This window comes from Pteropus alecto, unplaced genomic scaffold (assembly GCF_000325575.1).
Source record: "Pteropus alecto unplaced genomic scaffold, ASM32557v1 scaffold106, whole genome shotgun sequence".
In the NCBI taxonomy this organism is placed as follows: domain Eukaryota; kingdom Metazoa; phylum Chordata; class Mammalia; order Chiroptera; family Pteropodidae; genus Pteropus; species Pteropus alecto.
Genome location: NW_006442103.1, coordinates 5415864 through 5431587, shown reverse-complemented (window position 1 = coordinate 5431587; position 15724 = coordinate 5415864). Strand labels below are relative to the sequence as shown.

At 40.0% G+C, this 15724-nt stretch overlaps 2 protein-coding genes and 1 pseudogene across 4 annotated transcripts in view; 2 read left to right on the top strand and 1 right to left on the bottom strand.

The window, feature by feature from the left end:
• Positions 1 to 995, bottom strand: part of SLC30A7 (solute carrier family 30 member 7) — a 53914-nt gene extending 52919 nt beyond the window's left edge. For both annotated transcript variants that reach the window (XR_003048657.1, XM_006919568.3), the window contains exons 1-2: positions 734 to 995; positions 412 to 513 (exon numbers count right to left, since the gene is read on the bottom strand). Coding sequence is in view for 1 of the 2 variants with exons in the window: in XM_006919568.3 (XP_006919630.1) it covers positions 412 to 513; positions 734 to 813 (182 nt within the window). In the remaining variant the exon portion in view is untranslated. The remainder of the gene's footprint in view (positions 1 to 411; positions 514 to 733) is intronic.
• A 144-nt stretch (positions 996 to 1139) lies between these two features.
• Positions 1140 to 15724, top strand: part of EXTL2 (exostosin like glycosyltransferase 2) — a 21302-nt gene continuing 6717 nt past the window's right edge. Inside the window, exons 1-2 of one of the 2 annotated variants that reach the window (XM_015595591.2) lie at positions 1140 to 2207; positions 4489 to 4565. In XM_015595591.2, coding sequence (XP_015451077.1) covers positions 4561 to 4565 — 5 coding nt within the window. In that variant the 5' untranslated portion in view covers positions 1140 to 2207; positions 4489 to 4560. The remainder of the gene's footprint in view (positions 2208 to 4488; positions 4566 to 15724) is intronic. The other variant, XM_006919567.3, reaches the window with a different exon arrangement.
• LOC112469037 lies at positions 8606 to 14732 on the top strand (annotated as a pseudogene).

Genomic DNA, 15724 nt, shown 5'->3' with positions numbered 1-15724 from the left:
GATATTCCCTCTCAGAATCTTAAGGGTGAAACCAAACGCCACTCCCCCAGAGACAGGCAAAGACACTCCCCCACGGGGAAGCAGGGAACAGGTTTCTCCCAATTCCAACAAAGTGGGAAAGCTAAGGCGTGTAGTGAAGGATGAAAGACTCTCTGCCAAAATGAGGAGGGGACTTGTCACTCTTGTCTGACAGAGTGGTGGGGGCGGGGACCCAAATCTTAACTGCTCCACATGATGGGCCCCGGATCTTAAACGTAGCCATGCCAGATTGGTGTGGATATGAGATAGCAACTCAGCAGCAGAGGTGGTGGCAAAGGCAAAAACCTCCTGGTGAGAAGCTACGTGGCATTAAGCAAAGTGTCGTATACCCCACCCCCTGCTTCCGCCCGAACCCTTTTCCCCGTTGGTTACCAGTTGCTCCAAATGCCGTAGAGTAGTTCAACAAAAGCGAAAGAGAGGTTCAGGCACAGGAAGAAAAACAGGTTCCGAGACGTCTTGTCCGACAGGATAGACCTGGGCAGGGCACAAGTGGGGAAGAGTCGAGAGAGTCAAAGGGGTGCCAGGACCCGAAGGCTGGATCCCCCTTTCAAAACCCTCCCAGTCCACATGATCCTTTCCTCAAAAGCGAGAGGGTGTCCCCGAGGCTCCCTCCCTGGACCTCGGGCCGTCCTTAGGTCTGGGCCTTCTTCCCTTGTGCCGGACACCCACTTCCCGCAAACACAGCACCCCGCACCTAAACCAGCCCGAGATCTTGCCGAACAGATTGAACTTAGGTGGTTTGTATTCATCGTCCTTGATGGACAGGGGCAACATCTTCAATGCCCGGCGAAAAGCCGGGTCTACTCCCCTCTAGAAGTGGCTCCGTGGGTGATAACAGCGGTGACGCCTCAGGCGGGAACCCGCAGTGATAGTCCCGGGCCGCGCGCCTCTTCGAGACTCAGACACAGACACAGACATACGCCCGGGAACTCGCGGACTTCCGGCCCGGGCCGCGCAACGCGTCCTGGGACGGGAAAGGGGGGAGGCGGGGCCGGGGGCGGGGCCTGCACGCTGGGGCGGGGCTTGTGGCCGCGGCTGGGAGGGAGCCGTGCGGCTGATGTGAGAGGCGGGATGGGGTAGCTGTCAGTACCTGGGAACCTAAGGGACCGCCACCTGGACTCAGGAAGAAAATCCTGAGAGGGGAAAATCCTGGGTGACTGTGAGGTTGAACGCCAGCTCACGCCCACCCTGACCTCCTACCACAGATGTTCCCGGATACGCTAGCTTCCAGCGCCTGCCCTTTCGCCATTTCCCCTATTACTATTAATCCCGGTGCATCGGGTAGCAAAGCCTAAGAATCCAGGCGACGACGTATTTTCTTGCAGCCTCTCCTCTGAGAGCGCGAGTGATGGTTTTGGCGGGTGTACTCCGTGAGCACCCCAATTTTACTGATCCACCCCACCCGCCCCCGAAAACAGCGTCTGACAAGATACAGCCCCGCAGAAGGCCATCCGTAGATGTCTCTCTAAGGAATGTGGAAGCCCTTTAAAGGGAGCTCCCACGAGGCCATTTTTGGAGGTTTGCTTAATGCATTTTTTTCCCCATAATCAACCCGCTGATATCCCAAAAATCTAGAGTTCGTACACAGGTCGTCCCCCGGGCCGCAGCCGCGGCTGTAATTCCTCTCGGCCGATTTCAAGTGCAAGAGAAGAGGAATGGTAGTGGGACGCGAAGGCGTCCGGAATGCAGGGGGCGAGCCACCGGGCCTGTCCCGGCACCCTGGGTCACCTTTGGTCACCCTTGGTTATTGGGACACTTCTTCGGACGCCTTTCCGGAAAGTGATTTGGGGAAGATCAGGCCCATCACATGAATGACTAAAGTTGTTACCTTGGGGATGAAATGGAGCAAAGCAGGACTGGTTTTTGGAGGAGGGCTAGAAACTACAAAACCGAGCTTCTTGGGAACTGCCTTTTGGTCTAACAGGAAGTGGAGCGTCAGCGAAAAGCGGGAGGCGGCCACCCGGGGACCATTCCTTGTGCTTCGGGCGCTCACTTTGCGGGCGGCGTTTTTTCCTAGTTATCCATGCAGCGAATGAGGCAGGGTGGATGCACGCTGCTGGATTTAGAAAATTAAACAAACAAACAAACATATGAGCAGGCCATACGCCCCTTCCGTTTTATGATAACCAAGCTGCAAGCAAATAAATCGGCCGATCTCTGCTCTCGAGGTAAAGAAATAACAAAATGCTCTCGTGTTAAAAAATTTTGCAATGAGGATGATGCATGTTTTGCTCTCGCTCTCGGAACTTTGTGCGTGTGGGGGGAAGTGATTCAATGGTTTTATTTTGGAAAATATACTAATTCCACATTTATAAAGAATGCTCGTGTTAATTAAAACTGCTATGTAAAAACAACTGGATTCCAGAAATTAAGTTCTGGAAAAAGTGTTTTGTCTTTGCCTTTCTTAGTATATAGTTCACTAGTATTTTAACTTAAACGTGGGAATATTTTCAATTAGTAGCATTTACTTTTGTTTCTTAGGAAGCTTTTATATTAGCCATAGACTTTGAATTTTACTCTACGGAAACATTAACTGGGTGCAAACGAGGCTAAAGATAGGTAAATATTTCCATGACAATTGATATTTTTATCCAAAACTGCTTTATTTCAATATAGTATAATTTATGGGGGAGAAGATATATAGAAATAATTAAATCTCAGCTACTGATGTCCAGTGTTCTCTTAACTCAAGGTCAGCTGCAACTTAAGCCTATATTTCTGTATTGTGCCTTTGAAAATAAATTGTTCATTTTATCCTATATTGCTATAAATGAGAAATTGCTCAGTTGGTTATGGAGAAACCCTTTTTCAAATAGTTTTAAAATAAGTTGGAGAAATTAAAGTTTAATTTCGGTTATATTGGTTTCCTGGGACTCCCAAATCCTCCCCACTCCCCACCCCCAAGATATAACATAGATATTCCTGTGAGGGCCTTCTCCTTTCAAAAAGTGGCAATGCCACTTTGCCTGTTTCAGTCTTGCACAGCATAATTACCAACTTCAATACTGAAGGCATTTTATTGGATATATAAACTGGACACTATTTAAATCAGCAAAAGTTCTAGGAGTGGAAAATGTTTGACTATGTCTCACTTCTTTTGTCATCTTGAAATATTTGTCCCATATAGGTTAACCAATATATGCTGTCATATCACAACTACTTTCATTCATTCAACAGTCATTTAATGAGTGTCTACTATATGATAGGCTCAATGCTGGGCATGGGATGAGGGGCGGAAGGAAGTGGTTGGGGGGCAGCGGCAAAAGGAAGTGGGTTACAAAGCCAAATAAGACAAAGTTCTTTCCCTGAAGAAATTTTATGGGAAGAAGAAGCTGATGTGAGAAAAGATGGTTAGCGACAGGCAAATCTGTTCAGGACTTTAGAACTGAGTGATGTTTAAGATGTTCCCAAGAGATGCCCTTGGTGTAGAGAGGAGGGATAGCTATGGCACAATGAGTCTTCAATATGTAAGCCATCCTTTTGCCCTTTTAAAAACTTGTATCGTGAAAGAACATGATTTTGGAAAATAAAAAATTATTCTTCAGCTCTATTCAGGTGGTCATATCAGATGCTATATCTTGAAAGACTCTGATCAGATTCTTAAATCTTTTATATATTACAAGATTAAATGGGTTTATAAGATTATAAAAGAGATATAGTAATGAACATTTTAAAACTAATAAATGGACTTTCGACTCTGAACTGTTTAATATTTGTTTAGATCATCTCCTACTAATGAATTCCTTTAGGTTGACTATGCAGACTATATGGCCGGGGGGGAATGGTTTCTTAGATACGTGATTGAGCACTGTGAGAAATGAAAGCCGAGAGAATTAAGGGGCAGAAGCTCATCTCCAGCCAGGGTTCCATTTCTTTTCAGGCAATGGTAAGTAAGGAATAGGAAGGATGCCATCTGTTATTCATCAGTAATCAACCCTGGCATTTATCTGCAACCCTGGCATTTATCTGCCCCCTATTTTAGACCCCTTGGTTATTTTAGATACTTCAAATTGAATGCCCTGTGAGCCTTCAGTGAAAAAAAGAGTTGTGATGGTAGATAACACTATAGATACTTAATAATCGATTTGAATAGATATTGAATCAAATAGAATTTGAATACAAGTGCAAATTGTTAATGCGTTCAGAGATTTTGCATATATGGCATATATGTTTTGGTTTCAAATGTGTGAACACATTAGATAGCAGGGATTCGAGCTTATTCTGCTTCTGGATACTTAAGGGAAAGGTGAAAACAAAAATGTAGCAGTTTCAGCACCAACCTATAGGAAGACATTCTCTACCTCATCGCCTAAACTGCTACATTTTTGATAGAACACAGAATAGCAATTTTTAATTTCTAAAAACAATTCGAAGCCTATAGACAATGGCATTAAAGTATTTTTTAAAATTTAAAAATGTCACAGAAAATTATTTGATTTCCCTTAATAGAGTCAAGAGAGCCTGTTCCTATCAATTATCGAAGCCATAAGGAAAAATTTTTTTAAAAGTAAAACTATCATAATGAGGTAAGTACCAGTAATTTTTTTTTGCTCATTTCAAGTTATGATAATACACATATTTGCCATCGTAACCATTTTAAAATGTACTGTTCAACAGTATTAAGTATATTTACACTGTTGAGCAACCAATCTCAAGAATGTTTTCATCTTGAAAAACAGAAGATGTTTTAAACGCATTAAACAACTCTCTATTTCCCCCTCCCCCCAGCCGCTGGCAACCACCATTCTGCTTTCTGTTTCTATAATATTTACTACTCTAGATACCTCATATAAGTGGAATCATATAGTATTTGTCTTTTTGTGACTGGCTTATTTCACTTAGCATAGTGTCATCAAGGTTCATCCATGTTGTAGCATGTATCAAAATTTCCTTCCTTTTAAAATCTGAATACTCCATTGCATGTATATACCATATTTTGTTTATCCAATTTTCTGTTGATGGGCATTTGGGTTGCTTCTACCTTTTGGCTATTGAGAATAATGCTACTATGAACATGGGTGAAGTACCAGTATTTTTATCAGAGAAAAATCATTTCCTATAGAGGTATCTTTATTACCTTAGAAATAAAAGTTCTTACTTGAGCCTGAGTCTGTTAGAAAATGCTGTAAGGTCTCTTTTAGGTCTTATCCACTGAAACAGTAGTCCAGATTATAAAATCAGTACCTATACAGTTGAAATATTTTGGTAGACTAGAACAAAGCCAAAGATAGAGACCAGGCAAAGACAGTGAAAATACAAAGTAGCTAAAGTGTGAGAGCTGGGAGTTTGTACTGACCCAACTCTCTTTCTGTGGCGTAGGAAAAAAATCATTTCATATTCTCAATGTCAGCTATCCCTTCTACAAAATGGGGTGGATATATTTTAATTCCTTTCTTTCTAAAGATTTGAAACATTTCTGGTTTGAGATATTATGTAACACAAAGGGGGGAAAAGGTCGCACAACTTTCATTACTATTGTTAAGCTCTGTTGAGGGCAGGAATTGGGTAGACTTGCTCATTATCATCCCTGGTGCCTGACAGTTCTAGGCACATGGTAAGCACCAATAAATGTTTGTTGACTGACGGATGTATACCATGAACATATTTTGACCTTCCTTTAATAAAGTTAGAAAGCTCATGTGATTTGGGATTGCTTCCATGTTAGGTTTGATATCTAAAACTATTTAGAAATCATAATTCATGTGTATGAAGTCTGTTTCTATTACAGAAGTAATACAAGACTTACAAACGTGAATCTATTACTGAAAACCAGTATTGTGTACATAAATACTGGGAAAGGTTTCCAAAGAATATTCCAGGGATCTTTTGCCTGACAATCTCGCCTCCCCTCAATTTTCCTGTGACTAAAACAGAGAGAAATTCAAACGAAAAGAACCACTATCCTGGAATAGTAAAAGTAATATATTTGCAAATGTACTCGGTTTCTTGTTGACTCATTTCTGAAACTAATTTTGCATGGTACTGTACTGAGCTAAAAATGATTTTCTATTTCTAATGGCTTTCTTCTTAGGATACATTGACTCCTTGGATTATTACAAGTTGTGGATGTTCCTCTAAGGAATAAGGCCATTCCTACTCCTACCCTGATATATGTTCACGAGATTGATCATGTCCAAACATCATCATCATCATTATCATCATAATAGCTACAATTAATTGGCGAGTAGAAGGATGCCAGGCTGGAAGGAAGTTTGATCTAGCATAATTCAGAGTTATGCAATTTGAGGGTGGAGATGACCTCACTGCCTCGGTAGCAAATGGCTGGACTCAAGGAGGCAGTGCTTTAAAAACGACTTTATACATAATATTTATGTTATTCCCTCTTAAGTCAATGATGATAAAGCAAATCTAGTTAATTGGGAGCAGCTGCCCAAGGAAATATTGAGAAGGAATATGTTTTATATAGGCTTTAGGAAGAATTTAAAAATGCCAGGACTAATGGGCAGCCTTTGCTATGGATAACGGGGTGGAACTGGGGAGGGAATTGAAGATGCTTAGTGTATGTCATCCCTGTTTTAAATGCTGCCCTGTTGCTCACTCTAACCTGATTTACTGGTAAAGGAGTGGCTCATTCAGTCTGGCTGCCAGAGGAATATTTGATCTTTAATGTAACCAGTACAGAAATTCTTCCTTGCAGTTTGCAGTAAGAAATGACTGGTTGCAGCAGCCTCTATCTATTCAATTTAATATTGTAGTAAATGTAGCTATTTATCAGTATATTTTAACAGTTCTGTTTCAGAGCTATATACAGTCTCCAAATGCAGTAAGGGCAAAGACTAAGCCTTTTAAATGACAGGATTTAAATTGGCTATCAATGATCATAATAGCTACAATTAATTGGCAATTCCAGGAGAAAGATGAAAGGCTGAAAGGTATTTTTATCTAGCATAATTCAAACCTACGTATACTATCAGTGGAAAAGACAAATCATTTTAACCCTAATAACGAATCTTTGACACAGTTGATCCAGACTGTAGTCATGTAAATGATTCATTCATATCACTGTACGATTGGTCATAAGTGCAGCAAGATCACAAGATGAATCTGTGACACTAGGTGGGCCTATCGTTATTATTACAAATCTATTCTTATTCTTGCCTTTCCTATTTCTAAATAATATTTATTATTAACAAAATAATTTAACTTATTTTGATGTATTTAAACTTGTGAAAAAAATAATGGCGGTTAAGAAGACTTTATAAGAAGAGATGGGAGGAAAAGTGAGGGGAAATCATCTAGGAAGGAGAGGATAGCATTGGTAGAAAACGAGAAAAGCTGGATGACACTTCTAAAATAAAGAGAATGAATTTCCTGAATGTGGGAAAAGGCAAAGGCAAAAACCTTCAAACGATGCAGGACAGGGCAAATCCGACCCCCTCTCCTCCCACCTCCAGTGGAGATTGAAGTCCTGCACCTAGAGAGGGAGGGTTCTTGACTGAGCACAGGGAAGAATTCAAGCGCATGCCAGAGTTAGGGTCAAAAGGAAAGTTTATTGGAGAAGGGATAACGCTTCCCAGACAGACCGTAGTCTCCTCTCAGAGACAAAAAGTGATAGAGCAGAGAGGGACAGAGAGAAAAGACCGGGAGCAAAAAAGGACAAGACAGACCGACCCCAAGTTTTTGAGGAATTCAGTTTATATATCATTCTTAGTTTCTATGAATTAACTGTTTAAAGACTTTGTTTACCTATTTTCACTTGATAGTATGGGTATACAGCTTGAAAGGTGTTGGTATGTAGCGAGAAAGCCTGCTGGCAATCCCTAGCCTTTGTTCCATAGGTTCCCCATGGTTTTGGCCTAGGGAATGAAAAGCTGTGTTTATTTTGTGTAGGGTATGACTTAAAGGCTCTGTTTTCCCTTCACAGCATGGGTAAATCTTTTGTTAAAAATCCCAGCAAGAATTTTGTTCTTTCATTTCCAGTGGTCAGGCAGCAGCTCCTTGCAGGCTCTCAATACAGTTTGATTTAACATTTAGTTCTCGTGCCCCTTTCCACTTTCGGCAAGATACTTTCTAGTACCTGGAAAAGACTCGAGGAGAAGTGACATTTCATGTACTATTTCTGCCATTCTGTGTTTTGCAATGAAATGAATTCTCGTATATGCTGCTTAAAATTGTAATGGAAGAGGTCAGTAGCAAACTGACTTGGGCAGTGTTCTGACTTAATTTTCTTTTTCTGCCAATCATCCTGAAGTCTATAGGTTTTTGTCAGTTTCTGAACCCAAGCTAAATTTTTATTTTCCAACAGTTAAGACTTTATTGTCTGTTTAAATCATGCATGCTGCCAGATTAAGAATATAGCTTCTGGTTATTTTTGCCTCCTAAAAATTTACGGAAATTCAGAAGGATGATATTATCTAACAGGTGATGATTTTTCCCCAAGGCAAATCGGCTTCTTCTCCAAGAGCTTCTTCTGATGCAGGACAGGGCCAATTCCCTGAGTCAAGGTCAGGTGGGAGCTTGAGTCCTACACACACACACACAGAGAGAGAGAGAGAGAGTGATAGAGAGAGAGAGAGAGAGAGAGAGAGAGAGAGAGAGAGAGTTAGTTAGTTCTTGGCTGAGCGCAAGAAAGAATTCAAACGCAAACGCATGCCAGAGTTAGAGTCAAGAAGAAAGTTTATTGGAGAAGGGGCAACGCTCCCTAGACGGAGGCAGAGAGGGAGAGAACCTGAGAGAGGATCAGAAGGACACACAGGTCGGGTACGGGGGTGGGCATGGTGGAGAGAGAGGACTAGAGAAAAAGACTGTGCAAGGGACTCTGAGTGTTCAGGGAATTCGGTTTATGTATCATTCATAGTTTCTATAAATTACAGTTTAAAGATTTTGTTTACCCATTTTCTTTTGATGGTATGGACATACAGTATGAAAGAATAAGAGTATGTAGGGTGAAAAGCTAAGAATATGTAGCGTGACAGGCCTGCTGGCCGTTCCCAGCCTTTGACCCATAGGTTCTGCAAGGTTTTAACTGTAGGGAATCAATGATTTATTTTGTGGAGAGTGTGACTTAAAGCCTGTTTTCCTGTTTTCCCTTCCCAGTATGGGTAAACGGTTTGTTAGCAATCCCAGCAGAAATCTTCCTTTGTTCTGGTTTCCTCCTGGCCTGGCCGAGGGGATGATCAGCATATTGCAGTCTCTGACTATAGCTTGATTTAACATTTTAGTTCTCTTGCCTCCTCCCTACATTACTTCCATAGAAACGGGGCTTTTCAAAGATATTTTAATACAGAATATCTTTGAAAAGATGTGAAAAAAATCAGAATTCTAGAACATCCTTTATTTATCAAGTAGTTTGTCCCAAGAACTAAAAGTGGAAAGGAGGCTTTTGTGGCCTGTGCTTGAGATTACGTTTCATGACTTACTCTCCTTGTCACCTGCTACAGATAATCCAGGCCTTTTATGGAGGAAAAGGTTTGTTGGGTACTTAACTGGGCCTTAATTTGCATTTAATTTGAGTTTATTCTTAAAGTTTAAACATTATTAAAGTTTCAAGCATGTCTTCTCTGTTGTGAAATTTAAAACAATTTAAACATAGATTCCTTCACTTCATTCAACCACAAAGAGCTATGAGCACTTACTCAAAAAATGGGCCAGGCACTGATCTGGATTACAATGACTAATGAAAACTGCCCTCAAGATACAGTCAGACTCAAAGAGGAGCTGGAGACACAGTCAGTAGTTGTAATACCTGGAAACAAGGTCTGGGAGCACTCTGTTCCGAGTTCCCAGAAGCGCTGAGGATGGAGAGTGGTGAGAAACGTTCATGGAGAGAAGATGTTTGAAAGGGACTTGAGGGGCGGGGAGTAGGAGTTTCTCAGGTGGAGAAGGGAAGGACTTTGTATGTAGAGAATATAGCACACACCAGCACATAAAGTCATGGATCAGCATGCTGGCTATATGAGGACTATAAGAGGAGAGTCCTTTTGGAATTTGGCACCGCATGTTCCTTTGCCTCAGTTTGAACAATTTCTGTCATCTACATGTCATAAACCTGGCCAGAAACTGCTCATCAGTGGAACAGCTCTCTCTTCTGCCTCTTCTTGCACGTTCATGGAAGGAAAGCCCAGGCTCAGAACTGGCCTCTGTGTTCCGCCTTGGAATGTTTTTATCTCAGCATCTAAATTTGCTGAGCATCTAAATTCTATAATTATAAGTTTTTAGGCAAGTGCATATTTTGAAGGATGAGCCAGAGGAGAAACAGTCTGTACAATATGAGGCGAATCTTGTAGTGAAATGGCAGAATAATTGTCGTCCTTCTACCATCTGATAGCATCAAAATGAAAATAACTGCATCTCAATGTATGTCATCAAGCTGCTTATTCCATTTCTACCCTATGAGTCAGAAGACATAACTGATCTTTGTTCATGCTATGTGCTGGCATAGTTGTTTTTAGCTTTTGTCTTCAAGCTGAAGGAGTTAGGCAAGAAATGATTCTTTATCGACAGTGTTTCTTCTAGGAAGCTTCGGTAGATGACATAGTGAATACCTGAATCATAGGTCTTTGAAAATTCAGATTGCCTGGTCCATTTAAAAAGATGCAGACAATAGGGAATTTATAACTGTTGCTTCATAGACTATATATTACTTACTTTCTTACTCTATCTTATGTACATGTTTAAGAAAAAGTCTAAAAGTGTCAAATAATACTCTTTCATAAGCTACTCTAATTCTCAGATACTTAAAAATTCTGACAGTGACCCAGCTATTACCGTCCTAGGTATACCCAAGAGAAATGAAGATATGTTCACTTAAAAACTTCTGTGTGAATGTTCATAGCAGTATTATTCATAATAGCAAAATATGGAAACAACCCAAATGTCCAGCAACCAATGAATAATAAACAGTGGAATGTTATATGGCAATAAAAAGAATGAGGTACTGATATAAATTACAATGTGTGTGAACCTTGAAAGCATGATGCTAAGTGAAAAAAACACACACACACAAAGGCCACAAAGTGTATGATTCCATTTATACGAAATGTCCAGAATAAGCAAATCTATAGAGATAGACAGTAGGTTAGTGTTTGCTTGGTGCTCGGCAGGAGGTTGGGGGAGATGAGAATGGGGAGTGGCTGCTAATTAATGAATGTGGAGTTTCTTTTGGGGGTATTAAAAATGTAAAATTAGATTGTGGTGATGGTTGCACAATTTTGTGAATATGCTAAAAGTCACTGAACTATATACTTTAAATGAGTGAAATTTATGGTGATGTGAAATAATCTGAATAGGCTTGTAAAAAAAAAATCAACATTCCAAGTATGAATATTTATATTATCTTACAGGTACCTTAGTGACAGTCCTGTGTACTAATTTTTTGACATGTCCTTGCAGAATTTACCATAACACAATGGAAAGAGTCATGGACTGGGCTGTCAGGAGATCTGAATTCTTTCCCTGACTTTGCTCCTGGTTAGTTATATGCAGTTACATAAGTTTAAGCAAGTTTTTTTATGCCTGGACCTTTAGTTCTTTATCTGTGAAACGAAGAAATTGGCTTAGGAGGGCTCAGAGCTCACTTTCAGCTCTCTGAGTTTATGTGCTTGTACAATAAGGCATATAAATATTGAGGCAGTTTTGGAGACATGGTGTCATCCCTCATTGTTTGAGTGCAATAAATAGCAGTGGGGTTTTCAGAGGCCACCTGGCTAGCAGTCCTTTCTCCATCATGTTCAAGTGTGTCTTGTTAAGTAAAGTATATGCAGAGCAGGGTTTCTCAACCTCAGCATGATTAGCACGTTAGACTGGATAATTCTTTGCTGTGGGGGGCTGTTCTGTCCATTGCAGCATGTTTAGCAGCAACCCTGACATCTATCCACTAGCTAGCATTAGCATCTCTTTCCAGTCATGACAATCAAAAATGTCTCCAGACTTTACCAAATGTCCCCTGGAAAGAAAATTCATTCTCGGTTGAAATCCCTGGTGTAGAAGATGCTAGAAAACCAATATCAAAACAACTAAAAAGATCTTCTTTCTACCTATGAATAACTAATAAGTTAACACTTGTGCAAAAAAATCTCATTTGGGGGATCTTTAATTTTTCAGATGATTAGGAGAAGAGGAAGAATTTTTTTTGTTTTGTTTTACTGACAAAAGTCATATTTAATCTACTGTAGTCATGGACGGGAGAAGGGCAGGAAAGGAATAGAATAAGAGCTGTCAGATCCTCTTTGGAATGAGGCTGGGTGCCAGGAAATATACACAGACGTAATTTTTAAAATAAATAAGGGAAAAACAAAACAAAACAGAAGAGAGAGTTTTCGGAATTAAGGACAAGAGAACTGGGAGGGACCTGCATTTACTTCTTGATTCCTTCCAATAAGACGTAGTTTATCTGGATTTGTTCTTTCTCATAGCCCTCGTTCACAGCTCAAAGCTGTGAATTAAATGATAGATTCTCCTCTAGAAACAGAACAAAAGAAAGCTCTATATTGAAGTCCAGATAGCAGTGAAATCATTACCCTCCAAACTCTTCTGACGCTGCTTCTAGTGAGCCTACAAGAGAGTTCCAGACTTCAGCAGTCCTGGAAGTATAGATGTGCCACTCGTGTGGTTCTTGCCCTTCTTGCTTTTCTATACAGACAAAAAAAAATTACATGTATTGGGCTGTATTACTTAATAAATTTTATATGAAATATTTACACTGTCTTTCTAAAGATATAAATTATTCATATCTCCCAAAACATTCTTGGGGAAAACATTAGAAGCTATCTGAAAGAGGAAATTTCTATAATGAGAATGGAGATAAACTCCCATTTAAAAGTACACATAGAAGTGAATCAGACACTCATAAGTATCTTTGACAATATTTATAGTAGGCTATAGCAATGAATCTACATTACTTTTACTAGACTAAAACTGCCAGATAGTACGTTATCAGAGACTTTAGAGACAAGAAACACTTCTATGTAAGTTTTACAATGTGCTATTCCTATTCAGCTGTAGAAAGTGAACTGCATTAAGATCTTAACCAGTGCATTCTTTAATGCATTTGTCAGGTGATTCTTTATTCTGAGTGCTTGTAACTAGCCATTTTTATGCAGAGCTGAATGTGTTTTATGAGACCTGCTTTTGATTCAGTATTAGAGGGATTTCCAAGGTCTTTGAACCAAGATTATTAATTTATAATGGTTTGTCTTCGGTTGACGACATTAACCGTATGTGTTGTTTTAGGTAGAGGGTGCATCTATGAAAACATTGTACTCTAAAACCTTACATTATTGTTTTTGAAAAATAATCATGGTAAAGCTGCAGTTAGCTCAAAAATAATTCACTTTGTTCATATCTTAGAGACCATGATAAAAGGGGAAACAAAATTGCTCTTCTTACAGAACAGGCTACAGAGAAAGTCCAGGAGAGAGTATCCTTGAACGCTCTCCAAAAAAGGTTACTAATGTTCATGTTGCTTTTCAAATATGGACCATTGAAAAGTGAGAGTTGCTGAATGATATTGACCATTTCCTTATCATTATGAAGAAGCTCTTCCTTTGCTTGCACATACCTCAGCACACTGTCACACGTTGGAGTGTCTGCCCTCAGCCCCCTTGGAATGCTCCATTCCTCACTCTCATAAACTCCAAAGGAAGGTAGATGTTAAAGGCATAGTCTCTGTGGTCTCCCTATGTCCTTGCTGAACTACAGAGAGAGAAACTATTTCTACAATTACAAAAACACACCTCACAACATGAAACAAGATCATGGGAATGTGATTGTCACTTTAATCCAACCACCGCCAGGTCTCCTCAGTGAAAAACAAAAGGTTGATCGTACATCATTTAGAATGCAAAGTGAGAGTTGTTTGGAATCTAATCTGTTAGACAAGAAGATCTAGACCACCTTTCTAGGATTGCCTGTGGGATGAGGGCCTCGCTGCAAGTGCCCAACTTAAACTGCAAGGTGCGAAATCAAGAGCTCAGATACACACACACAGGGCACTTTTCCAAGAAGGTGGAGACGACCGAAAATAAACTGTACGAGGCAGTGTTATACAAAGAACAGTGGCTCTGTGCAGTTAGCATACCATGGCTGTGAGTTAGCAGCTAGACGTCTTTCCCAGCTTTATTGTCTTTGTCTGCATTAAGAAATAGATGAGACTGATGTGGTGCTTTGGAAAAAGAAATTGGTGTTTCACCGGGCCCTAGTCCTGAAGTCGGAGTCGAGGTCAGGGTGACCCTCCCCTTCCCACCTTTCCGGCTACCTTTTCCCTCCCTCCTCTGGCAGAATGAGGTGTGCAGGCCCGGTGAAGGAGTGAGTACCTCCTGGCAACCACGGCAACCATGGCTGTGCTAACGGTGCATATAAGTGCCTGCGAAGAAGAAAACAAGAGACTGACTCACTGAGAGTCTGAGAAACAAAGAAACTATAAAATGTCCTTCCACTGAAATAAGCCATGAAGTAAAAAGTCAGAATAAATTATTAGCGGAAATGGAGTCACAGTTCGATTCTACAACTGGGTTTCTAGGTAAAACTATGGAAAAACTGAGGATTTTATTCAGAGGGAGCCAAACAAAGCTGTTGTGCTCTATGATACTGTTTTCATTGTTTGTCTTTTTTGTCATTTATTGGATTATTAAACTGAGGTGATACAAGTAAAAAAAAAGAAAAAGAAAGAAATAGATGAGACAATCTGTTTATTTTATAGCCTAAGAAGAGAAAATGTATCAAAAATGGTAAGATAGGATCAACTACAATTCCATTAAAGTCATCAAGAATAATCATATCTCATTCTTTATGGTTCTAAGAGATCTATTTTTTCTTAAAGTTGTTTTTAAAATGTTTAGAAACCCCTGATTGACTTTTGTTTTTAGTCTTTTCAGAAGTAAATTTCTTCGAACACTTTTTTCCTCATTTCTGGATTTTATACTTTAGAATAGAGTCGTGGAACAGATCTAGGATATATGCTAAGATGCGTTGACGTAAGAGCATTCAAACCTACAGAGAATCTTTCTAAAAATTTTTTGAGCCAAACAGAGGATATGCCTGGAAGCAAGATCTCAACAGACTAAGAAAAACCCTTAGGAGAATTTGGAGAATGTTAGTTTGCAGCTTCCTTAATGCGTTTTGAATTACAGAGGGAACGTAACGAAGATCACAGAATAGTTAAGATTATTCATTCTCATTTCAAACAATAATAAACTCACTATCATTGTTTGCCGCCGCTGCTACCATTATTATCTGCTTCGTATATTAGAGTTCTGCATATGATTTCATTTGGAAAAAAAGTTTGCTATCAAAAAGTTAGTATGCAATTAGTATACTACAGTATGCAGACATCAAAACATCAAGTTGTACACCTTCAATATGTATGGTTACACTTATTTTAAAGGTGTGTTAACCTAGATGCACAGAACAGTGGACAGAGCTTGCCTAAGGCAAAGATAAACCTTTGCCAACTAAAGAAGTTATATGCCTGGGGCAGGACTACCACCAGGACCTGCACAGTTAGGAATCCATGATCAGATCGCCCTGTGAGGTTCCTTCCATAGAACTCCTTTTTCATCCACAGATGTATATGATGTCTCATTTGCCAAAATACAAAAAAAGGACAGACCTAGAAAACTTATGGAGGCTTGTGGGGGAGTGAAGAAAGTCTGGGATCAGAAGTAGAAATAACAGAAGAATAAAGAAATAGCAACAAGCAAAGCCCAAAAGTGCTCCAGAAGGAGGC